Here is a 27,361-nt window from a genome sequence, read left to right as displayed (position 1 = left end):
TGGTATGTATGTATGTATGTATGTATGTATGTATGTATGTATGTATGTATGTATGTATGTATGTATGTATGTATGTATGTATGTATGTACGTATGTATGTATGTATGTATGTATGTATGTATGTATGTATGTATGTATGTATGTATGTATGTATGTATGTATGTATGTATGTATGTATGTATGTATGTATGTATGTATGTATGTATGTATGTCTGTCTGTCTGTCTGTCTGTCTGTCTGTCTGTCTGTCTGTCTGTCTGTTTTTTGTCCATCCATCCGTCCGTCCGTCTGTCCACATGTCCGTCGGTCTGTATGTCCATCGTCCGTCTAGTGAACATTCTATGTACCGTCATCTCCCATCTTTTCATATCATAATAAGTATAGAAGTACCGCCATCTAGCGGACATTCCAAGGACTAAAACGACAGGTGGCTACTGCATACAGGAGACGCACGACCCACGCTTTAAGAAGCTTCGGTCCTAAAAAAAGAAAAAAAAAGATCATATAGCAAAGAAGAGTTGGGAGAAGGTGGGCTCCGGAGTCCCCGCAGGACTCCGTTGCGCCCAAACGTTCATTTGGTGGCGAAACGACGGAACCATCAAGTTTCAAGGATCTCTCTCCTCTTCAACAGGCAGACGTCTATACTTAAGAGGTTGCGTAAACATAAACATCGTAGGCCGGCGCATCCCGTTATCGCACCCTCCTGTCACGTTCAAGGACCTTTCTCTAGTCGCTGCCTCGCATGGGTGGCGCTTTTCTTTGCGCGCACCGCGCGAGTCGGTGATCAAAAGGTGTGTTTCCGCGAGACGCCTGATGACAGCGCCAATCTCGCCGCGTGTATACGTGCGTCCGCACGCGGGACTCCGGAAGGCTTTTCTTCGGCTTCTCGCATGAACGATCTGTACGAGGGCGTTGCGAGGCGATACGCGCGGAGACTCTTCGAGGCATCCGTCTACGTGACGGCCGCTTCCGTTGGAAACCCAGGGCCATAGTGCCGCTACTGATCCATGCTGTAGTGCGGCGTCTCCAGTGAGGACCAGGCATAGTCCCTGGTGAAACCCTGCATGATGTGCACCGGGGGCGTGACCTTGTAGCTCAAGACATTATTCAATTACGTGGTGGATGTGCCGATGCATTGCTCACGAATTTCGGAAACGAAAATCAGCATCTTGCAATGTGCTAAATGCTCCATCCTTATGGACATGATTAATGCAAAAAGAAATGTAAGAAGGGGATCTTATAAGGTTATCACGCAGGTAGGAATTGTATAAATACGAATTATGGAAGCAAGGATTGAAGCTTGTTGATTGCAAGATAATTATATATTTATTAACATGCTAATTAATAATACTTACTGCAACTCGGACAAAGCAACCCATTGATTAAGAATGAACTTATGACAGTGAAACATGTGGCATTATACCTTTCAAAATGCAGTTTGTCAACTCAAACCAAGTGATTGTTTCTTTTTAGTGTCTCGCCAGTTAGCTGAAACACCCCATATAGCCCTCTGCCGTTTTGAGTGCATTGCTAAGTGTAACTTCATCTTATTTTAAGTGCGTAATCAAGTCTACGCCTTCTCCGACAACAGCCGGCTCGCCGTCGGCTGTGAGTTTCGAAACGCGTGCCGCCAAGCGTATCTGTTTTGAATGCGTTGGTATACGGTTCAATAGTCCGCCAATAAGTGTAAATGGAGCATGTGTGGGGCTGCAACATACATCCAGGGCCACATAGGTATACCTTTGGAACGCGGGAAACATGATTCAGAAAACATTAAACGAGCATGTCCCGGTGGTTGGCTAACACTAACAAGTGTTAGCGATGACATAGGCGTTTCTAGGTAACGCTAGCCGGTGCTAATTAACATTAGTAATATTTTAGTTAGCTGATACCAGAAGAAAATAATCAGCATTCAGTCCGCACTAGACAACATTAGAAATATTGTAAAAGCGAATGTCTTGATTAGATGGACCGGAAGGTTCAAAAGACCCCGACTACCCCACAATATGTTGAATTTTGCGTGTGAATATGACACGCCGACATGACCGAACACCTATCGTTGAATCCCCATTTCTACTTCGGAAAATACTGCCGGCTGCGCCCCCGATAGTCGAGTATCTGTCGAACAAATAAATGAAGAAGTCACGTTCACGATCGCGCAGCTGTTAGACTCGCGAAAATGTACACTCCGGACAGATTCTTCATTCAAGTGAAGTCGAACGAAACAACGCGTGTGGTCCGATCTACGAAGGCAACGAGTACGAAGAAAAAGAAAGAAACCGTCACCCTTAACCACAATGACTTGCGCTTTCCGGCGAGGAGAACTCGGCGAAGCGTTACGAAACGCTTCAACGAACTGTGTCTTGTACGCGATGACACTTCTTCAGCTGTGATGGCTGTTTCAGAACGTGTTTTTGCGTAGAAGATTGCGGAAGCGAAGCGTCTAATCTGTCCGCTCCGAGATGACATGGGAGCGGATTCTCGACAAGCCTGTCTTTACAGGGCGCTTCCTTGTCTAGCTGCAGCCTTTCGAGGATTACAGTATCCTACCTCCGTGGTCACGGTTCTCGCATAACTACAAACAAATATATTCAAACAAACGCACGAATGTGGTAGTTGCTTCTGACAGCCGTGGCCTATCCACTTAACGTATTACTAGTTAGGATCACAGTATGCTAACTCCATGGTCACGCTTCTCGCGTAACTTTAACGCACGAATGCGGAAGTTGCTTCTGACAGCCGTGGCGTACCCACTTAACGTATTATTTTTTCTTTAAACGCATGGTTTCGTAAACCGACATGGGAGAGTGGTAATACGAACAGCGTGCTTAGTTTTTTTTTTTTTAAAAAAAAGAAGCTGTATTAAAAAAGCATACCGCAAGTGAACGCTGTTAGCGTTCAGCGTCTAGAGACCGATTTAAAATATCTAAGCGACTGAGACACATATAGCCATCATGCTTTGCAATGAAATTTGCAATAAATTTTGCATACAAACAAACAAAGCAAGTTTCAATTAAACACAAGTTCATGTCACTTTGTTTTACACACGAAAAAGAAGCGTCGCGAATCTCAAGAACGTAATCTATCCAAAGCGGAGTCGAAGCCTGTACTTTCCATTATTCCCATGAGGGTACAAGCGCCGCTGAAAGAGCCCAGGTAGACACAAGCGCCAGATTCTCCTCTAAATATTATTGCATGAAACTCTGTAGCACAGTATAGCTGCTCAGCCATGCCTTTCCTTTTTTTTCTGAAATAAATCGCAATGCTCAAAGAAGTTTCCTGTTTGTTTGTTTTTTCTTTAAAAATGAACATTTATTTATTTACTCCCAAATAAATTCAAGATTTATTGCATGGTGGTCGTGCGAAAAAGTACATGTTGGATGCGCTTGCGGAACCGAGATTGCACGAAAGCGGATTACTTGGTGCAGTAACACGTGTGCCGAAGCTCCGCCCCCGTAGCTTTGGCTGTGCTGCCCCAGAAAGTTGTCGCCTAGTATAGGTACTCTAATATGAGGGATCAAAAAGCCGTCCCGGGGACCGAACACTGGTTTAGAAAAATTTGTTGTCACAAACGTCAATAACATTCAACAGAACCTTTTTTTCTTCGACACAGATTAACGATAATGACAAAGCAGGCGTCATTTACATGAACATGGATATGAGGTGACGTTGAAAGAACATGTATATTCGATGGTGCACACAAACACTTCGAGGGGGGGGGGGGAGTTTGAAAACAGGGGGTAACAATTTAGAGTATAGGGTTCTCTGCTATGGCAGAGTTTAAAGCTGTCCCTTGGGCCTCAAGGCCATTGAAGCTGTGTGGTTAGATAAAGTGGGTAACGATTTAGAGTACTAGGTACTCTACTATGGGAGGGTTTAAAGCCGTTCCGTTCTGTGAGTTCTGCGCACAAAATTGCACATGGACAATCTCCTAAAGCACTCGATGTGGGAGGGGAGATACGAAAAGGGGGTAGTGATTTAGAGTACAGGGTACTCTACTCTGGGAGAGCTTCAAGTCGTCCCGTGGTCCTCAATGTTTACTCCTCAAATGCAAGATGTTTGACGATTCTGTGCCACCATGGTCCCGATTGGGAAGTGCGGTGAGCACTGCCATCCGAACACGTTCTAGCTACCCAGCGTATACAAGCACCACACTAAACGAGCACTCACGCTATGTAATTTTGAAGTGACCTTCGGTATAGTGCCGGTGGAATATTATTGTTCCGTGTAAATAAATTATAAACATTGAAACAAGTAGGCCTATATTCATGATAAGATTGTAAAGAGTCCTAAAAGGCACATATCTTTCAATGCAAGCTCACCTACAAGCCGAAAAATTTTTAATCGGGCAGTCTCTTTAGTTCGGTGTTGTATGAGCCAAGGCTGTTTCAAAAACCCAAAACCCCCTTAACTTTCACAGGGTGTTTCAGCTAGAACATCGCCCCTTAAAACCTGTCTGTGGAGAGAAAGTGCCCTTACATCCTTATTTGCAAATTTCAGTTAATCAAAAGGCTGTTCTGCTATCTTCCAAGACACTTAATAGTGAGAGGCGGTTGACACTGGTGGTGCCTGCAACTCAATATCCCCTCAACAATTGCAAGCTACAACGAAACATCAGCAACGCAGTAATCTTCACAGGCAAGTCGCTCCTCTTGGCTCGGCTGCTGACCCGCAGGTCACGGAATCGAATCCCGGCTGCAGCGGCTGCACATTCAATGGTGACGAAAATTCTGTAGGCCCATGTTCTCATATTTGGGTGTGCGTTAAAAACTCCCAGGTGGTCAAAATTTCCGAAGCCCTACACTACGACGTCTCTCATAATCGTATGGTGGTTTATATATCAATCAATCAGTTCATGCTTTCCTCGGCTGTTTGTGAACTATCTGTACGTTTCGGCACGTCGATTGATCTTCGTTTAACGTAAACGCGTGAACAAAGTGGCGCCTGTTTCTCGCGTTTTCTTCGCATAGGCGGGAGTGCGGTGCTCGTAGGCTTGCTTTATCGCGCCACACGTGATGGGATATCCGGTGAGCCGTCTCAGTCAGACCAATGTAACGCGCTTCCCGCAACACATAATCACCGTCTCTGTACTCCCGGAGCCAGCCTGTTGCCACGCCGTAAATGGCCGAGCATTTTCTTCACTCGTTGCTTTGTTTTGTTTAGTTTGTTTTGTTTTGTTGCCTCTTTGACGTCACTACCTCTACAACCATGGTTGCTTCCCCGTTCGCCAGATCTTCATTTATTCGTTTTCCTAGATTGCACTGCTCTTTTAGACAGCGACTGATAACCCACTCGTCTCACGCTGATATTCTTTTTCCCGCTTCTTTTTAAGACTCAACGCTTGCGTTTTGCTGCTGTCTTCTCTGAAAAGACGAAAATAAAAAGATGTCTCTTTATTGCAGTGTTTTTTTTTTTTAGCGCAGTAGTCGCACGTTGGGTTTTCCCCGTATGGTACGAGATGTGACTGCGCACTAGAAATGTGTACGCCGGTTACATTTAGCGATAATGCGCGGAATACAAGGGCGTTGGGACTATGCGGGTCTGAGGTCAAACTAAGGACGTTTCGGCGATCAAATAAGAGATTGCGCCGTTCTGTCCTTTACCTTACCTACCCCACGGCCGTAGGTAAAGCAAAGGATATGAACGTGCTGGCGACTTAAAAGAAATGGATCGAACGAGATAATACGTTTGGAGGAGGCGAGTTAATGTATGTGCTTACGTTGTTGAAATAAAGCAAAGTGAGCGCGGTACTTGATAGAAGAACTTCAGAGGAAATTCACGTATCAATATACCAAATTCTAAAAAAGACACAAAGAAAAGCAAGAAAGAGTAACTGGTGTGTCGCAGAATACTTATGTAGCGTATTGTATGACAGTTTTCATATAGAGTAGAAAAAAGAACAGATAAAGTGAAGTGAAATGTACGGAGGTGTATTAAATATTTAATGCAAGATGGCCTAGCAAGGTGATCATTGCAGAGACCAAGAACAACAGTTCGCTAGGACTGACTAAATGCTATTCCGATGTCAGTGTTCTGCATTGAACTTTAGTAGTTGAAAATCACGGTGTTGGTTTGTTCGACTGCACGGAAGGAGTTTTTTCATACGAGGTAACGCTAAGCTGCTGCGTTGGGCTTGACGTGCACTTCCGTACACTGCTGCTCGTCGTATAGGGCAACGAGGCGATTATATGAATGTTGCACACAGCATATCGAAACAGCGTGCACGAGAGTGGAGACGATCGTAACGAAAGCTCAATGCGTTGAAATTTGCCTGACACACTCTAGGCTGGTTACTTCGACAGGATGCAATCACAATATCGATTCCTCTCTCCAGAGCTGACGCTGCACGGAAGCTCCGCATGATTGCTCGCGAGCGCACCAAGTCGCAACGGAACGAGCCACATTTCACGCACGCACGATTACATACCACTGACCCGACTCTCGGTCTTCAAATTCCCCCAGAACTTCGCCGAGGAGACGCTACTATGCTGTGCAGCCCCGCCGCGCTCGTCTAGTGGGTAAGGTACTCGGCTGCTGACCCGCAGGTCGTGGGATCGAATCCCGGCTGCGGCGGCTGCATTTCCGATGGAGGTGGAAATGTTGTAGGCCCGTGTGCTCAGATTTGGGTGCACGTTAAAGAAACCCAGGTAGTCGTAATTTCCCGAGCCCTCCACTACGGAGTCTCTCATAATCATATGATGGTTTTGGGACGTTCAACCCCACATATCAATCATACTATGCTGTGCAGGTTGTGTTTGGGTGTCGCATTTACCGATGCGTATACGCGTTCTGCATAGAAACGGCCGACACTGCAGCACGTGGCCATTGCAGCAGTGACGAAACAACTCGGCATGTTCTGTGCGAATGCCCGCCGTACTGCTCGCAGGGACAGTATTGCGGGCATTTGTAGCTCTACAATGCACTACACCAACTGGGCAACGAGACTCTTTCGGAAGAAAGAATCCTGCGCCACCGAAAGGACTTTATGTCACAGAAGAAAGCTGTGGAGGCGCGCCAGCACTTGCTGCGTTCAATCGGTCTCTCAAAACGACTGGGATCGAAACGTCCGACGTGTGTGTGTGCATGTGCACTTTTCCCCTTAACTTATTGTATCTATTTCTATCCTCTTTCCGACTCTTATTTTCCCACCCCTGTACAGGGTAGCAAACTGGTTCTTCTAGGTTAACCTCCCTGTCTATTCCTTTATTTTTTTCTCCCTCTTGCTCTATCGGGATCACATATCACAGCTGCGAAACAATAAGCAATCGTTAGGCAATAAGCAATACCAAATGACACTTGTTGGAATTGAGTTACTAAGCCTGACGAATTTTGGTATTTTGCTTTGTGCGCAGACTCTTGCCCACCCATTCCGAATTGCGGCATTGGATACACGTGCAAAGTGGTGAAGCACCCGGACAACTGTCCCATCTGCAAATGCGGTCAGTATATTTGCCTGATATGAATTACCGATCATTTCGCCTACAACTAGCTGCTGCGATGTTAGTGAATTGTTACGGGGATAGATGCCTATGATGTTGATGAATAAATAAATCATGGAAGTATTCACCGATATAGCGGTCAGTAAATCGGGATAAACAGGTCCTTCAACCGTTGTATCAATCACTCAAAATGAAAATCTTACCTTAGAAGACAACATGGAGGACACTATTGATTTGGTTAGATTCATTATTGTATGGATACGTTAGATATGACCATAGCGTGACTATTCCTCAGTAGCCTGAGAGCTGATTTGGTGCGTGGTGAGCGACTGATCGTGTGCAAAGTGCATGGTGTGCAACAAAGTGTATTATTAACCAAGAATTCAGCTAATTACTCCCGACTGAGGTTTGCCGAGAAAATTGCATAAGTCACTTGGTTCGTGAACGCACTTCTATGATATCTGGTAGATAGTCGGCCTACCACCGTACCACTCAGCAAACCTCTAACACCTAGTATGGAGAGTAGTGGGAAGTACACGTCGCCAGCTCGGACCAGGGAGTGCAGCTCGCATTCCTGGATCAAGTCCGCCGGGCGGCTAAGGCTAGCGCAACCCTGGACATAGGGCCCCAACCATAGAAACTCTAAAATCCCCCTTTCACATTTTCTCTCAAACAAATTTTCACTCTCTCTCCCGACTGAGTCGGGTTGCTTATAACATTGTAGTGAAGCAGCACCTTCACCAAGTGGGATGAGGTTTGTTGATGTTGTGAGGTCGTAACGAGGATGTACCATACGGTAAAACAATGCAAGGCTGGCACAGGCGGCACAGGCTCTCGCGCTATCACAACGCGGGTATTTTTCGTCCTCTTTCATAGGCGCATACCAGTTGGTGCATCTGCTGTACTGCAACGTAATTAAACACCCACTGACTAGGCTAACAATGTCTACAATATCGTTAACCTCCATGCAGTGCCCTGTGACGACAAGCCTTGCGTGCCAAAGGAAGGCTTCGGATGTACCTCCATCCAAATGGCCACCGGTTGCCGGATGTGCCGCTGCCTGCCCTGCAGGGAGCTCAAGAGTTGCGAGGCACCGTGCACCAAGCAGCGCAACTCGGCCGGCTGTCCCGTCTGCGACTGTCCCGGAACCAAGGGACCCTTTGGCACGACAGCCGGCAACCCGGAAGTGGAAAGCATGCCTTTCGACTACCAGAACGATGCCGAGAACAGCTTCGACCCATGAGACAGCGGAGTTGTGCAGTGCGAGCCTGTTATTCATGTGTTTTGACATTGGACTGGTAGGCGCAGCTGTGCCTCGATTCAGTGAGCAATGGCTTGTGGACCTGCGTCGTTTTAATAGTCTCGGCAGAGTTACGGCGTTGATGCATTCGTGAAGCGCTCGCTCAGCTGATCGTCACCATGTAAGGTATCGGCGCAAGGAACCAAGCCGGGTGTGCTAGACATGTCCCTATCGATGACTTGAACGCAGCTGGTCATGAAAGAATGTAGCGAAACGAAACGCGACAGCTTAAGGTACACTTTACGCAATGTTCCCCGAGTGCGAGATCTCTCTCATATACTTGGCTGTTTTTTGTGTGTTTTTTTCTAATCGAGAGTAGGCTTTTTTTTTCTAGAAATCCCTGAAAGCGAGAAATGCTCGATACTTTCGCCTGGACAAAACAGCATTGCCGTTTGTCTAGCTTAAGCTGAAGTGCCCCAACGTCTCGTTAAAGCATCGTCCGGGTGTGGTCGTTCAAACCGCGAATTACTACTCGTATCTAAATAGTTTACCGTAACTGACGTGGAAAATACCTCCCTACTTGAGTGTCAGTACGTGTAGAGGATAGGTCAGTTATGACCAAGGCCCGTGCTCATCTTGGCCACACCCTTGAAGATGTTTCCAACCAGAACGATTTGGGTATCGTACGCGCTGCACACCAATGGGTGGCAGCCGGCGCGGGACGCTGGTTGCTCCACCTTCCATCTTCATTAAAAACATTGTACATTCCTGAGGCAGTCAGATGGGACTCATGCGCGGTCGACGCGGTACACTTGGCGACTTCACTTAATGGTACATGGCATGTAAATGCTCAATTCACATAAATGACACTTCGTCATCGTTTTGCGTAAAAAACAAAACAGAGAGTGCCCTTTGCACGAAACACGAAATCTCACGCCAGATTTCACCTTGTGTGCATCTGCATGTAAGCGCATTAAAGAGGAAATACAGGCAGCGAAATGAACGAGACACGGCTTCTATGTGCACGTTACTAAAGCCGCTTTAGATGTGGATTCAACGAACTTGACAAGTACACGCTACACACAATGGCTGCTTATTTTTGAGTCCACTTCGTATAATTGGGTGCAGCAGCGAGACCCGAAACTCCTGTCGGTAATTGCTCACGTGTGTGCTGGTCATCTGTGCTAGTATTATAACTGCACGATGAGCACTATGCCCACCGCTGAGGGCGATGAACGCATCAGAGCATTTGCCAAGAAAATGTTTACACTTCATATATCATGCTACAGACGTCATTTAAAACACTAATGTACGTTTTAAAATGCCTGCAGAACAATCAGTTGCACTATCACTTATAGGCACTACAATTTACGTTGTTTCACAAGTCTTGTTCCGAAGGTTCTGCATGGAGAAGAAATTTCATAACATGCAACTATATTTTATTGTGGGTTATATCAGCGTTGTGTACAAATGCTCACCATGCAAAGCTCTACCGTAAGTATTTCGTGTTCACCCGACACCCTGGCTCGACAATGATGTGGAAGCACTGTACAAGTGGCAGTTCTGTGGCTTTTCGAAATAAGGATTAATCAGCGAACCAAAGCATTGCACGAGATTTTCGAAGTGATGTTGAGATTTGTGGGCTGATGTTTACCCTATGCACGTAGCCTTCAACCGTCCAATTTGAAGAAACTTTGAGCAGCTTCAGCCTAATCTGAAAGTAGGGCCCTCACAACTGCTTCGCCAAAAATTTATTAGCCAGTCAAAGGCCACAAGTTACTCCATTCTATCGCTTACGCGTAAGATCTTCATATGAAAGCAGCACATGTTTCGTGCTTTTGAAAATCAGCCTCGTCACATCAAAATGACGCGCTGTGTAGGTTGGCATCTGTGTTTGACATCGAAATCTGCCGCTGCGGTTTGACAACGACTCTGTTTGTGTCGAGACTTGCGAGATCCGTTGTGCGATGCCTGATGTGGAGCATAGTCACGGCTGCTTTACGCGTTAAAAACATGAACACTGATAGTCTGCAATTGTGTGTTTTTTTTTAAACCCAGGCACTGCATTCGTGCCTTAAATGAAACAACAGAACAGCGCAAGACGCGTCAAAAGCGCTAATGAATGCTGTTAGTACATTTTCAAATGCCAAAGTACCTTTTTTGATGTATTCATTAAAAGATTTAAACATACTCATCGGCCTTGGCTCTACATTTCTCATGACCTCCACTTTTAGTCATTTTCACACGTCAGCCGATTTCAGCACGTGATCACCATCTCTGATCGAAGCTCGTTATCTCCGCTCGAGCTGAATTTACATTTAAAGGGGCCCTGCAAGAGTCTTGGAACAAGGTCAGAAAATGCTGCTGATTGGTAGCGGAGACTCCTCCTGAGAACACGCAAACCAAATATTATAGTGCAGCACGTGGCCTGAAATTCACAATAAATTTTGTAAATTAGCCAAAAATCACTTTCTTTTCTCTCGACAAACGACGGAACAAGGTAAAAAAATCATTCGTCACGGCCGTTGCATCAGCCATTGGCTGATTTGAGCATGGCGCGCTTAGTCGATAAGCGAGACGCTAAGTGACCCGGACATGCAATAACATCCAAATAAAGGTGTTTTATTTATTTGCACGGAACTAAGCATCTTCCTTTTCCTACACAGCCTGAAAACGAAAAGAAAAAAAAAAGTTGCAGATTTCACGTACCGTGGGAATCGATGATACGTGAAGCACGAATGAGAAAGAACAATAATATGTCACTTTAAAACTAGCACAACATTACAGGGTGGACGTAAATTATGCCGAACATGACTTCTGTGCCATGATTATCATGTTTGGACGTGTCATTTACCTTCGTCCTCTGTTCACGACATGTAATACCAAATTTAGAATATGTGGAGCTAGCGAAACAGCCACGAGCATGCTATGCGCGTAGCATGTAGTCATGTTTTACGTTACGCGCATTTAAAGATAATCTTGTTTGGACGTATTGTTTACCTTCGTTGTCCATTGACGTCACGTAATACCAAATTTGGTATATGTGAAGCAAGCGAAACGAGCGCGAGCGCACCACGAGCGTGGCGTGTAGTGACTCCTGTGACATGAATGTCATGATTTCCACGTTAGTGCCTGTCACCTATGTTTGCTATGCTGTCATGTCATGCCACACTAGCTTTGAAATATGTCATGCGAACGAAATTACTGCAAGGGCAGGAAGACCATGACAAGTAAATCATTACATTCATATAGATAGATAGATAGATAGATAGATAGATAGATAGATAGATAGATAGATAGATAGATAGATAGATAGATAGATAGATAGATAGATAGATAGATAGATAGATAGATAGATAGATAGATAGATAGATAGATAGATAGATAGATAGATAGATAGATAGATAGATAGATAGATAGATAGATAGATAGATAGGCTCAAAGTCACCGTAGTTTGCTTCGCATTTAATAATATATTCAGGATGATAAAAATGGTTTCGCTAATTCTCGGGGCCAACGCACTTACTGCAGTTAGTCTCGCTGGACTCCATAGCGCTGAACCGTGTGAAACAAATGTACTCAGGTGAGTTTATTGCATACTATAAACACCGTGCAGTCGAGTTTTCCAGTGCGACTGCAGCGCCAGAACTCAATGCGCAGCGGAGAAAAAACGCCACAACAGGTTGGGGTCAGTCAAAAAGGAACGCGATGTCCGCGTCTCCCTGCCATCGTGAGTGGCCGGATTGCAGCAGGGATACACGGGAACGCGGTCGCGCGTCTCTTTTTTTGCGTGCCCCCCACGACCAACGTCAGTGAACTTAGGCAATGCCTCCTAAAAAAATTATGCCTGTAACGTGAGGCGCGAACGCGTTGCCCAACCCTTTGATTTCACCCTCCTCCTTCGCTACGAACGCAAGCGTCTCTGACGACCGCTCCTGCGAACACAGCAATGCTCTCACAGTTGCCTCCGAGCAGCCGTCATGTCACGTGACAACGTTACGGTAATGTCACGTGACTGAGCGGTACGGAGGTGAGCGCTCTCACGAGGCGGCCGGTCGCAACACAAGGCATGAGGCATGGCCTCCGAGATCGCCTGCTGGCAGGAGGCTCCCAATTGAAATGAGAACGACGTTCCAGGCACAGTTCTTCTAGGAGGCGTTGACTTAGGATGGGCAAGTGCCAGCAACGCAGCTCCCTCTGGTCAGCGGACGGTGCCTATAGTAACAGCAGTTCAGGTGAGTACGACTGCCCCGGATAACAAAATGACTTCAGCGGGAATTACAAACAAAAGAGCATACGTATGATATAAGTTATAGCACTGTGATGCTATCGCAGATCGTGGACTAAAAAAAAAAAGAAAGAAAAAAGGGAAGCCAAAGACTCCCTATTTTGCGCAAAATCACACATTATTTGTAAATAAAAGCAACATTTGCACTCAGAACATGTCTTAGGCCGGCTTATATTAACCTCGAATATCTTTTTATTCCTTCCAGTCACTTTTGCAACTACAGGCGGCGGCGGCGGCCGCATGCATATCAGATTGAGGCGAAAATACATGAGGCCTGACAGGCATTTCGCTCAGTCGAGTGGGCGCAAGCTTCGAAACGGGGAAATTTGTTGCATGCTAAAGCTTTTCCTGCTCACTTTATTCGAAGAGCCCTCCTATATATTCTGCACAGCATTTAAATCATCTGAGCGCCAAGCTCTTTAAGCCATGTGCCAAACATTCAATTCAAGCACCAACATATTTAATCCAAGCGCCAACTCAATCAGGGCGCGTGCCAGTGAGTTTATTCTAAGTGCCACCGTGTTATATACAATTGCCAATGTCTTTATTTCAGGTGCCAGCCAGTTTAATCCATGAAAAAAAAAATTGGCAGGTCACACGTACCGTAGAAATCGATGATATGCGAAGCACGAATGAGAAAGGTTGATATGTCACATTAAAATCAGCACAACGTTAACAGGTGGAGGTAAATGATGCCGTACAGTACCTCCGTGTCATGACTATCATGTTTAGACCTGTCATTTACCTTTGTCATCTATTCACGTCCCGTGATACCAAATTTAGTATATGAGGAGCTAGCGAAAACGGCCGCGAGCATGCTATAAGCGTGGTATGTTGTCATGTTCTTACATGAGACGTGTGTCAGGATTATCATGTTTGCACCAGTCATGTACTTCCGTCATCCATGGACGTCACGTAACACCTAGTTTGGTATATGTGGAGTTATCAGAATGGCCGTGAGCGCATCATGAAGGGCCCAATATACTCCTATGTAGCGTTGACGGGCGCGCACACTGCATGGGCACAGAGACGCTACGTTAGCAAAACGCGAGTACTCTATATAGTCTGATGCCAGGCGCGACCAGCGTCCGTCGGCGCGGCCCGACGGCAACCGGCGCGAAATGCGACATGCTGCATTAAAGTAGCCACCTTGTAAATTATTTTTTTCTTGCAGTTGATTACCTGTATTTAGACATGACGTGTGAGGTCAGTCGTCGCTTCGTCGAGTTGAATGATATTTATTTATTACTTATCCCACGTCGCTGAGTGCGCCATAGCGACTTTCCGGTGTTTCCTTTCGAGTAATTGCTATCATGGGGCTCCACGTGTAGTGAATATTGCCGTTTGTAGATCGGCCCAATATTTCACGCAAATCAAACTATACAACTATATATTGCCTGGTGGCTGTTGCGAAGAAATCTGCACGTATGATCTGAGTGAACGGGCATCTCAAGATTTGCGAATTCGTTGTGTGTGTGGCAGCATTATTTTGTTTATTTATAAATATGTTAAGCGACCTTTTATCACAGACCTATTCAAGTAAAGTGTACTGTTGATGATGTAGACCAATTGTGCCGAGTCTTTTAGGTTATTTTTATAGATCTAGTCGTAACTTGCCCAATAAATCATTCAGTGAATTAAAGCAACCCTTATTTCACTTGTGATACTTCGGCACACATATGTTAAATCCCGGAGTTTATGCCTAATTGTAATCACGTTAGCGCCACATAGCATATTTCCTTAGCACCCCTTTCTTGGTGCACGCGATGCAAACAACGAGCGTCTTGCTGTCCTGCATCACCATTTTCACAGCAACTCTTCCGTTCGGAAGGATGTCTGTCGATGCTACACTACATTATGCCCCCTTTCTACAACTTGGATAATTCTCACTAGTTGTGAAACCTTCCAACTTGTACCTTGAGAGATTTAAGCCATGAAATTGAGGAGCAATCACCATTGTATCGCTAAAGAGCGCGTACACGCCGGGCGCATAAAAAAATTGGCAGCATATCCACAGAGTGAATGATGGAGAGTGGGGCGAAGCACTCGTCCGTTCATTCGTTCGTGCTTCCGTCCGTCCATGCGTCCATCTGTGTGACCGTCCATGCGTCTATCCGCCCGTCCGTGCATGCGTCTGTTCGTGCGTCCATCCCTGCGTTCGTCCATGCATCCGCCCCTGCGTCCGTTCATGCGTCCATCCATGCATCTGTCTGTGTGTCCGTTCGTCCATCTATTCAACACTCCAAGTACCAACATCTCGCATCTTTTCATCATATATTCCCCATATAGAAGCACCGCCATCCAGGGTACATTCCAAGAACTAAACTAGAGGTGGCACACGTACACTTTCTTACGGCTTGCGCGTCAGGTCTACTTCCCACCTTTAACCACCTCGAGTTCATGGTATATACTAGTTCACTGTATTCATGGCACTGCGGCCGAACGCTCGCTAAACCTTTTTAAAACCAAGGAGGTTACGCCCAGTGAGTATAACGTAGCAACCCTTTCTTGTCAGATAGTGCTCAATGTACATGCCGGTGGCTGCTAATGGCAAATGAGAGACCGCAGCGACGCCAGTGTTCATTCTCGTGGCTTCATGGCGTGGTCAAAGTGATGTTCTCTAGCACGGTGGCTTACTCGCGTGGGCGCTTAACTCGGATTCGGGCGCTTTGTACATCTCATGCTTCCACCGCTAAGTTCCCTTAGAAGCTAGAGTGGTTAAAGGGAGCATGAAGGTCACTTTTCTTGCTTCCGTGGCCACATTAAAAAAAAAAGGAGCGAGTGCTACTTCCTTACAAACGAAGTAGCACTTGAGACAGTTGTTTGTCCGCTAGGCCTGTGTGTGCTCATTTTGTGTGTTCTCTCTGCTCGAGGCGTGTGCTGCAAGTTGTAGCTGCTGGTCATTCTTCGCAAGACTTTGCAATTTCTTGCTGTAGCATTGATTCCTTCACCCTTTTGGCGAAACAATGCACTATGAACCCTCAACTACCTCTGCGAGGACACGCTTTCTTTCCTGTTATGCAGATTCCAAAAAAGAGGGATCAGTCCCGTTTCCTGTGGCGTCGGTGACATTTGTCACCGACGCCACCGAATGCTGACGACTGGATTTCGCTTTTGATGAACCAATTAAAGACCTCGCTTTAAAATGGTGGACGATTTAAAATTTAAATATATATGAAATAGCAGTGAGCCGTCGCGAAATTGCACAACTGCACGCAAAGTGTGTTTAGAGAAAGTGGTTAACAGTTCAGGGTAGTTGTACTCTACCACGGAGCGCCTTAAGCCGTGCCACAGAGTCTTACAGAACAAGGGGCGTGTTTGGAATAAATTTAGAACGCTTTGGAGCACTATAAATACTCGGTTCTCGGAGAGTAATAATCCATCTCAGTTAACCCAGCATTCCAAACTGGAATGACTCACTGCATCAGACGCAACATCTAAAAACGTTAATCAGAGGCGTGTTCCGATAAAGTGGTTAATGATTTTGACTACTTGGTACTCTACTAAGGGAGAGAGCAGAGAGCTGTCCCGTGGGCCTCACAATTGCACGCATGCCCATCAGCCTACCGCCAATGCGAGTGTTTAGAAAAAAATTGGCAGATCCCACGTAGAGTGGGAATTGATGATCTGCGAAGCACGAATCAGAAATGTGAATATGTCACTTTAAAATCCGCATAACGTTACGAGGTGGAGGTAAATAAAGCCGTATGTGACTTCCGTGTCATGATTATCATGTTTGGATGTCTCGTTTACCTTCGTCATCTATTCACGTCACGTGATACCAAATTTAGTATATGTGGAGCTAGAAAAACACCTGTGAGCGTGCTATGAGAGTGGTATGTTATCATGTTCTTACATGACCTGCGAGTCAGATTTATCATGTTTGCACCAGTCACACATTTCGCCATCCATTGACGTCACGTAACACCAAATTTGGTATACATGAAGCTAGCGAAACGGCCGCGAGGGCATCGTCTGTGTGGCTTGTAGTCATGTTGCATGTGATTATCTTGTTTAGATGTCTAATTTACCAATGTCCTCTGTTCGCATCATGTAATACCCAATTCGGTACATGTGAAGCTAGTGAAACGGCCGCGAGGGCATCGTCTGTGTGGCTTGTAGTCATGTTGCATGTGATTATCTTGTTTAGATGTCTAATTTACCAATGTCCTCTGTTCGCATCATGTAATACCCAATTCGGTACATGTGAAGCTAGCGAAACGGCCGCGAGGGCATCGTCTGTGTGGCTTGTAGTCATGTTGCATGTGATTATCTTGTTTAGATGTCTAATTTACCAATGTCCTCTGTTCGCATCATGTAATACCCAATTCGGTACATGTGAAGCTAGCGAAACGGCCGCGAGGGCATCGTCTGTGTGGCTTGTAGTCATGTTGCATGTGATTATCTTGTTTAGATGTCTAATTTACCAATGTCCTCTGTTCGCATCATGTAATACCCAATTCGGTACATGTGAAGCTAGTGAAACGGCCGCGAGGGCATCGTCTGTGTGGCTTGTAGTCATGTTGCATGTGATTATCTTGTTTAGATGTCTAATTTACCAATGTCCTCTGTTCGCATCATGTAATACCCAATTCGGTACATGTGAAGCTAGCGAAACGGCCGCGAGGGCATCGTCTGTGTGGCTTGTAGTCATGTTGCATGTGATTATCTTGTTTAGATGTCTAATTTACCAATGTCCTCTGTTCGCATCATGTAATACCCAATTCGGTACATGTGAAGCTAGTGAAACGGCCGCGAGGGCATCGTCTGTGTGGCTTGTAGTCATGTTGCATGTGATTATCTTGTTTAGATGTCTAATTTACCAATGTCCTCTGTTCGCATCATGTAATACCCAATTCGGTACATGTGAAGCTAGCGAAACGGCCGCGAGGGCATCGTCTGTGTGGCTTGTAGTCATGTTGCATGTGATTATCTTGTTTAGATGTCTAATTTACCAATGTCCTCTGTTCGCATCATGTAATACCCAATTCGGTACATGTGAAGCTAGCGAAACGGCCGCGAGGGCATCGTCTGTGTGGCTTGTAGTCATGTTGCATGTGATTATCTTGTTTAGATGTCTAATTTACCAATGTCCTCTGTTCGCATCATGTAATACCCAATTCGGTACATGTGAAGCTAGTGAAACGGCCGCGAGGGCATCGTCTGTGTGGCTTGTAGTCATGTTGCATGTGATTATCTTGTTTAGATGTCTAATTTACCAATGTCCTCTGTTCGCATCATGTAATACCCAATTCGGTACATGTGAAGCTAGCGAAACGGCCGCGAGGGCATCGTCTGTGTGGCTTGTAGTCATGTTGCATGTGATTATCTTGTTTAGATGTCTAATTTACCAATGTCCTCTGTTCGCATCATGTAATACCCAATTCGGTACATGTGAAGCTAGCGAAACGGCCGCGAGGGCATCGTCTGTGTGGCTTGTAGTCATGTTGCATGTGATTATCTTGTTTAGATGTCTAATTTACCAATGTCCTCTGTTCGCATCATGTAATACCCAATTCGGTACATGTGAAGCTAGCGAAACGGCCGCGAGGGCATCGTCTGTGTGGCTTGTAGTCATGTTGCATGTGATTATCTTGTTTAGATGTCTAATTTACCAATGTCCTCTGTTCGCATCATGTAATACCCAATTCGGTACATGTGAAGCTAGTGAAACGGCCGCGAGGGCATCGTCTGTGTGGCTTGTAGTCATGTTGCATGTGATTATCTTGTTTAGATGTCTAATTTACCAATGTCCTCTGTTCGCATCATGTAATACCCAATTCGGTACATGTGAAGCTAGCGAAACGGCCGCGAGGGCATCGTCTGTGTGGCTTGTAGTCATGTTGCATGTGATTATCTTGTTTAGATGTCTAATTTACCAATGTCCTCTGTTCGCATCATGTAATACCCAATTCGGTACATGTGAAGCTAGCGAAACGGCCGCGAGGGCATCGTCTGTGTGGCTTGTAGTCATGTTGCATGTGATTATCTTGTTTAGATGTCTAATTTACCAATGTCCTCTGTTCGCATCATGTAATACCCAATTCGGTACATGTGAAGCTAGTGAAACGGCCGTGAGCGCATCATAAGCGTACCATGTAGTCATGTTGTTACATGACACGCATCTCATGTTTATCATGTTTGCACCAGTATCATACCTTCGTCATTCATTCACGTCCCATGAAACCAGATTTGATATAAGTGAAGCTGGCGAAACGGCCACCAGCGCATCATGAGCGTGGAATGTAATCATGTTGTTACTTGACACGCATGTCATGATTTTCATGTTTGGGTCTGTCGCTTGTGTGCGCCATGCAATCATGCCATACGATACCAGTTTTGCAACATGCCATGTGAACAAAACCATCGCAAAAGCCGCAAGACCATGAAATGCAAATCATGACATTCATGACAGACATGTCACGATTTTCATGTTATGACTAGCGAAATATCTTCTTCATACAGGGATGATATGTCATACCAAGTTTGGTATCGATACCATTATCGAAACGGCCAGGAGAGCTAAAAGTCATAGGCGGCTAGATAGATAGATAGATAGATAGATAGATAGATAGATAGATAGATAGATAGATAGATAGATAGATAGATAGATAGATAGATAGATAGATAGATAGATAGATAGATAGATAGATAGATAGATAGATAGATAGATAGATAGATAGATAGATAGATAGATAGATAGATAGATAGATAGATAGATAGATAGATAGATAGATAGATAGATAGATAGATAGATAGATAGATAGATAGATAGATAGATAGATAGATAGATAGATAGATAGATAGATAGATAGATAGATAGATAGATAGATAGATACGCTGAAAGTCGCCGAAGTTCACTGAGAAATGTTTCGCATTTAAAAGTGACTAACGATGTTGAGTACCTGGTACTCTACTATTGGAGAGCATAAAGCCATCCCGTGGACCTCACGCCTGGTGAGGCCGCGTCTTTCGGCGTAGCCGGAGCCTACACTGATCTGGTCGCCGATGGCGAAGAGTGCTACCACTCCTTCTGTTGTTTAAATATTATAAAGGGTTAACGATTTTGAGCACTTGGTATTCTTATGGAAAGACCTTGGGGACCAAAACTAACGCGTGACGGGTGGGGGTGGGGGTAGAAAAAGTGGGTAACAATTCAGAGTACAGGGTACTCTACCATGGGAGCGCTTTAAGCCGTCCCGGAAACAAAGGACACGGTGATAGCGGCTGTCAGAACAGTTAAATTGTTCTTTCAAATAGACGTCTAGTCGTGCACGATGTTTTAATTTCCAACTGCGCAAAGCCTCTAAAAATGCAATAGTCGCGTTTGATATTTTTGTGAGCATGTATCATTGAATTATTTATCGGATCTGTTTTCTTTAAGCTATTGAAGGAGTGTTTTAGACGTCTCGTATGGCTTTTATTTGAGGTTTTGTAGTGTGCAAAACATGAAGAAATGAAAATTTTTCTATGACACCATTTTTCAATAGGCCGCAATCATTCTTTCGTTCTATTTTTGTTCTTTGTTCATACAGTTACACACCACTCCGAGAAGATGCATGCAGATGTAGATGTAGAAGTACTATATCCTGAATTTCAGAGGCAAAGACCACATCGGGGTCGTATATCTCGTGTGATAGTAGTCGTCATAGTTGTCGTAGTAGTCATTTGCTTTGGATTGCTTGTCAATAACAACGGTGTCACAGCATATCCACGGATTGAAAGGTGATGAGTGGGGCGAAGCGTCCATCAGTTCGTCGATCCGTGGATGCGCCCATGCTGTTCGCTCCACTCGACGTCATTCCCCTCGTGGATTTCTTGTGAACTTTTTTTGCTCACAGCCCCCCTAGGGGATAGCCCAAAATCGTGTAGCTTAGCATATATATATATATATATATATATATATATATATATATATATATATATATATATATATATATATATATATATATATATATATATATATATATATATATATATATATATATTCTTGAGAAAAAATTGGACGAACTAGTGGGAGCAGTTGGAGAGAAAAACATCGGAGTCACTATGCTTTCAGCAATGAACTGAAATGTTTCATTAACACACATCTTATACAATTTTTTGAGCCAATCACGAATCATCGCTTCTCGCAAGGAAAGGATGTGTCTTGACCGTTGGCCACAAGTTTATCCTGAAAGAAAGCAAAAGTGTGCTAAGCGTGACGGATTTGCTTTGCGGAGCTCGGCAGCCTGCTATGTTTCTACATAGTGCAGGATAAAATAATGATTCATCACAATAAACGCTTCATCACAATTGCATCTGTAACCTCTATCAGCATTTAAAAAATAATATATCCAGACTCTGTGATCTGCCCGATTCTTGGCCCATCCCCCTGAGTAGGTGAGTGCCAATCATCCACCAGGAGCATCATCATGATTTTCTTTTTTTTTTCGGTACTTTGTTTTCTCCTTGCCTCTTTTTCTTACTCTTTTTTTCGCTTTTTTTTTCTTTTTCCGCGTCTTGCTGCCTTTCTTCTTTTATTTTCAATTATTTCATCTTCTCGCTTAATTTATTCTCTTCTCTTTGTTGATCCTATACTTAACTGCACTTTCTTTTGTTCTCTATTTATCGCTTGTTTCCTCTCTTTTTTCTATTTTATTGCCTAATTCTGCCTGCGCTGCGCCAAGCGAGCGAAACATATTACAGCATACGGCTGCCCGGGCCCCTGAAGTGTTCTACACGTACGAAAGCATTACCGTGTCAGTCTATTTTTATCTATTCGTATCGTTGATTTGAAGTACATCATTATTTATGTCAGGAAGCTCCGGTGGTCGACCACTGGCTCGTTAACCACACTCTTTACTTCGACGTTTTATTTTTTAAAGAAATTTCCCAGTTTGGTTTGCTTTCCCAGACCTGTACATTAGGCATCCGGTCACCCATCTCATGGCCCATCCCCCTTTGTGGGTGAGCACCATCAATATGGGATCATGATGATGATCGTGATGGTCATGATCATCATCATAAAAATGTGGGCTGCTTGCATTACTGGCGCAATGCTGGACTAAAAGTGGAGCTCGTGGCCCACCTAGATTATTTGCTAGGTCCCAATTAGCACACACTTAATTTATATGATCCTAATGAGTCATGTAGTAATTAGCACAATCGTAATTAACAGTGTTTTAAATGTCATGATACTAACTAACATGGTGCCACATATGCCTGATTTTTTAACTCTGATTCGTTCTCTCCGTTCTCTTCAGAAGTCACTACCATTGAACAGGCACACACATTACACGCCCGTCGTGTTAATCTGAAGAAATATGCTGGAAAAAGTCTTATTAGGCACCAAATTACGACGCCATAGCGAAAAATGTAACATAACCATCCTCCTTTATCGAATGTACGTCGCCAAGAGGAAACTGTTTCGTTATTATTTTTTTATAAAAGCGCCAAGTCCACTGAAAGTGGGAAAAATTCAGTTTCAAGCTACTGATAATTACTCCTACATTTTTTTGTCAGTGTGCTCATGCCAATGAAATAGCCCAAATATATATTGCGGCTAGAATGTATACAGCAAACTATCGTCGTTATTTGGGAGTAACATTTCAATTCAGCTGTTATAGATCGGAACATTTCATTCGGCCTTGAATCGGCTGTTGAAAGAAGTGTAAATCTTTGTGCATGAGCGATACAGTGATACTTTGTGACAGCATTAACACTATCTGAAGTGGTTACTTGGGCGAGCTAGTACGGCATAATTCACCTTTGCGCTTTATTGGACAAAGAAGTTGATTGACGAGTTGACAAAGAAGTTGACGTGATGTTCATGGCGTGCTGTGATGGTTACGATGATGCAGGACCAAGGAGGATTTAATTTTTTTTAATCCTCCTTGTGTAGGACTGAGTCATTTACCATTTTTATCGTCCATTATTCTTTGTCTTTTGTTAGATACTGTGCTAGTTCCACCATGCGATTGTGTCAAGCAAAGCTTGTTGTAATTCAGCGCTGCCGTCTGTGTCCTTTTTTCAATGGCCCGCTGTCTTTTGTAAAATAATTGACAGCGCCATGGGTTAGTTGCGGCCAGAAGAAAAGGACACAGCTCTTCTGTTCGTATCTAGCCCACTACGTGGTCAAGTACTTTACGATGAACATCCCCCATCTTGCCCAACACACCATTCTGCTTCAGCATGTAATCTGTCTTTTTTTTTGTGCTGTAAAGTCTGTAAAATTACTCAGAAAGAGGAAGCCCTCCGTGGCTGCATCTCACATTGGTGTACTCTTTAACCGGGGTATGCGGCAAGGGGAAAGGGAATTGTGAATAAAAAAAATGGCAGCATATCGACGGAGTGAATGATGGAGAGTGGGGTGAAGCATTCGTCCGTCCATTCGTTCTTGATTCCGTCCGTCCATGCGTCCGTCTGTGTGACCGTCCATTCGTCCATCCACCCATCCATGCGTGCGTCTGTTCGTGCGTCCATCCCTGTGTTCGTCCATGTATCCGCCCCTGCTTCGGTTCATGCGTCCATCCTCGCATAAGTCTGTGTGTCCGTTCGTCCATCTATTCAACACTCCAAGTATCTTGCATCTTTTCATCATATATTCCCCTTATAGAAGCACCGCCATCCAGTGGACATTTCAAAGACTAAACGAGAGGTGGCACACGCACACTTTCTTACGGCTTGCGCTTCGGGTCTACTTCCCACCTTTAACCACGTCGAGTTCATGATACTAGTTCACTGTATTCATGGCACTGCGGCCCAACAGTCGCTAAACCTTTCTAAAAACCAAGGAGGTTACGCCCGGCGAGTATAACGTAGCAACCTTTTCCTGTCAGATAGTGCTCAATGTGCATGCCAATGGCTGTTAATGGGAAATGAGGGACAGGAGAATTCGGCTTTTACTTTCTTATGGCTTGCGTTTCGTATCTACTTCCCACCTTTAACCACCTCGAGTTAATTCATGGTATATATCAGTTCATTGTACTCATGGCACTGCGGCTCAACGCTCGCTAAACCTTTCTAAAACTAAGGAGGTTACACCCAGCGAGAATAACGTAGCAATCCTTTCTTGTCAGATAGTGCTCAATGTACATGCCAATGGCTGCTAATGGGAATCGCAGCATGCGCTTTAACTAAAAGCCGAATGCTCCTGTTTCTCATTCCCCATTAGCAGCCATTGGCATGTACATTGAGCACTATTTTTTATTGTTCAACAATGCACAGAAGAAATCTCTCACCAGCACCACCTTGGAGGTCAAAATGTTATACTTGTTACACACTACAACGGCTACGGGGGACGAAAGGGTGCCGTTATAAGGAGCATCGCCCCTAAAAGAGAGAAAGACGGTAGAGAGGGAATAGTAAGGAACGAACGTGCACGGCCTGCTTGCTGACATGAAGGACTCGCCGCTGACGGAAAGGATAGATCTACGTCTTTCTTGGCATGAACTTTGAAATTATGACTAGGTTTATTCTTGCACGTAGACACCGATGGGGCTGTCAATCCTCGACATCCAATCAGTTGTCTTCGCTTGGTCTATTTTTTGCGCTTATTAGTGGTGTCCGGAGTTACTACGCACCAGCATGGGCAAAGCGTTGCCCTTGATTCCGAAGGTAACAGATTTTTTAGGCTCACAGTACGAAAATTGAGCGAGTTCTCGAGGTTACATGAAAATGGTCCAAATGAATAGAGAACATCGGGTTCTCTTGTACATCACAGAACAGTGAGTATGTGTACGCATGTTCCTGACTGCATATGCGCTTAGCTTATTCAGGCGAGGTGTGAATAGTGATACACCAACTTCATGTATGTTCATGCGTATGTATACTTATACACAGAAGAGCTCGCACATGGGAGGGTTGGTACCCATTCAATATCAACATACCTACAAAATGTTCTACGTGTTTGCTTGTACAGGCATACTCAAGGCATCCTCAAGCTACATCCTCCTCAAGGCATCCCCATGTTACCGGCATCCTCAAGCTACATTATTGCACATTGACTTGGGTTTTCTGCTATTTGTGCCCCACAGATTTATCCCTAGGCACTTCAATGCACACAGATTTTAATAACTTGTCAAATAAACTCGGATAAAAGCTATATTCGTACAGCCTGATCTGATTCATGAAGTCCTATGCGTGCTAAGCAGTACAAGGTTGGCTTCGTGACACTTGCGGCCCATATTTGGGAAGCTAACATTACACAAAAATGTAGCTTTGCAAAACTGTATACGTGTGCGCGTGTGCGTGTGTGCGTGTGCGTGTGCGTGTGCGTGTGTGTGCGTGTGTGTGCGTGCGTGCGTGTGTGTGCGTGCGTGCGTGCGTGCGTGCTTCTGGCAGACAAAGAAAGATAACTTCAAATGGAAACTGGTATGCGACAAATGAAAAAAAAATTGCCGCCATATCCACGAAGTGAATGATGATGAGTGGGCGAAGCTCCGGAGGTAAACCTGGTAAACCATGAATCCTCCGTACATTTTGCCCACTCGATTTTATTGCAACGCTCCCCCTAGCGTACGTCGCCGCACTATATCGAACGATGACATGCGCCATATGTGGCATCATTCCTATTTTATAACACCTCGCATCTTTCATAATCAATTACACGTACCGCCGTCTAGTTTATAACATCTTGCATCTTTTGGACGGACGGACGGACGGACGGACGGACGGACGGACGGATGGACGGACGGACGGACGGCTGGACGGACGGGCGGACGGACGGGCGGACGGACGGATGGACGGATGGACGGACGGATGGACGGACGGATGGACGGATGGATATGGCTGTACCCTTTAGATCGGGCGGTGGCTAGCGTAATACTTAGAACTGAACGAGAGGTGGCTACATACAGGGGACGCACAGCCCACGCCTTAAGGAGCTTCGCTCCTAAAACACGAACAGAGTAGGACATATTCGGACGGGCCACCTTAGTGTGTCTGTCATATTGCGCATGCCAGTTTTAATTTGAAGAATGAAGCAACTAGCTCAAATGGAATATTCACTGAATGAAAGATAACCGTACAGCATATTTCTCATTCTCCTCTCATACTTCAAGTACCGTCGTGTCGGTTTTTCGAAACATTTTCTGAGTGAGCTGATGCTCTTCGAGATATCTTCGAAAATGTCGCGTAGCAGTTCGTCGTGCGAACCGTCTTTAAACGCGATGATGACCCTGCACCCGTCTTCTCTGCACCTCGAAATGCCTCCAGCCTCAACTCACAAGCGTTGTTTGCTTGCTTACAGCGGAGAGAGCCGCATTCCTTTGGAACTTCTACATGGTCTGATCGATAAACCGAACGGCGACCGCCATCGAGCGCACAACCGTTCCCACTTGAGCGAAAGGCATTTGCTTTCCGTCCACGTGCCAGAAAGCCAGCAACGTGTTTATCAAACTCAATATGCCTCGAAGAAGGTAACACGTGACTACAGGCGTGCGGAAAACATCCAGGGAAAAAGCTGCCTTCCAGCTGTGACCGCTTGGGACGAATGCAAGGGCAATAGGATTCAGAGCCATTAAAATAATAGAAAATAAGCAAGAGAGCAAAAACATAGTAGGCGATAAGGATCTCAAAATGAAGGCGGAATGCAAATACACCACGTGTGTTGAATTCTCGGAAAGGCTTCGATGTCTTAATTTGGAGAAAAGCGATGCGTATTGATCGTTCTTGTTCGTGCATTGCGACAGGCCTTGTCTGGAAAGAAAGTGTATGTTGCGGCGGCTCGCTCGACGAAATAATGGGCACTAGCCCGAGGCAGGCTACGGGTCCGATTGGAATGGACGGCTGGTGCAGCTTCGTTTGACTCTGTCGACGAGGCAACGCAACAGTCATTTAGTTGTATTCTTTTTCTTGCCACTTCATGTTACGCAACAACGTAAGACTCCGCACTTCACAAAACCTGTTTGGCCGTCTGAAGCAATTTATCGATCTTGTGCGTGAACTAGTCAGGAATAAAATGAATGGAAGGAAAAAATAACTAGTGAGGCATTTTTGTTTAAGAAAGAGACTCCAGTATGAATGTCGTGAAAGTCATAGTTAGAGTAGAAAAAAAGTAACCCGTGCCCATTGCTTCCCATTTTGTAACGGTTGGAGTTACTAGGTCACGTTCAACTGTTACAGTACATCGGGCAGATGTTATGAAGGGATCCCAGCGGTAACTAAACCGTGGTGGTGAGCAAGCCAATCATGAAAAACTTGAAAACGAAACAAAAAAGGCTAATTACGATGTCTGGTGGTTCGTGTAAAGGGTGTCGTGTCGCACGAAATCGTTGAAACACGTGTGTGAGACTTCCAGAGCCAAGAAATTTACGATTAGCTGGTTTGACTTCACAGAGGTGCGGAAAAACTGGTGTCATTCACAACATCAATTTAAAATTCAAAAAATTTGAGGGCACTTTCTCTCTTTGCT

At 44.9% G+C, this 27,361-nt stretch overlaps 1 protein-coding gene across 1 annotated transcript in view; it reads left to right on the top strand.

Annotated features, from left to right (window-relative positions):
• LOC119167370 (uncharacterized) overlaps positions 1 to 10,868 on the top strand; it is a 37,375-nt gene extending 26,507 nt beyond the window's left edge. Inside the window, exons 2-3 of the mRNA XM_037418843.2 lie at positions 7,352 to 7,438; positions 8,410 to 10,868. Coding sequence (XP_037274740.1) covers positions 7,352 to 7,438; positions 8,410 to 8,681 — 359 coding nt within the window. The 3' untranslated portion in view covers positions 8,682 to 10,868. The remainder of the gene's footprint in view (positions 1 to 7,351; positions 7,439 to 8,409) is intronic.
• The last annotated feature ends 16,493 nt before the right edge of the window (positions 10,869 to 27,361 follow it).

The sequence above is a fragment of the Rhipicephalus microplus genome, chromosome 6 (genome assembly GCF_043290135.1).
Source record: "Rhipicephalus microplus isolate Deutch F79 chromosome 6, USDA_Rmic, whole genome shotgun sequence".
NCBI classification, from domain to species: Eukaryota; Metazoa; Arthropoda; class Arachnida; order Ixodida; family Ixodidae; genus Rhipicephalus; species Rhipicephalus microplus.
This window is presented reverse-complemented; position numbering and strand designations above follow the sequence as displayed.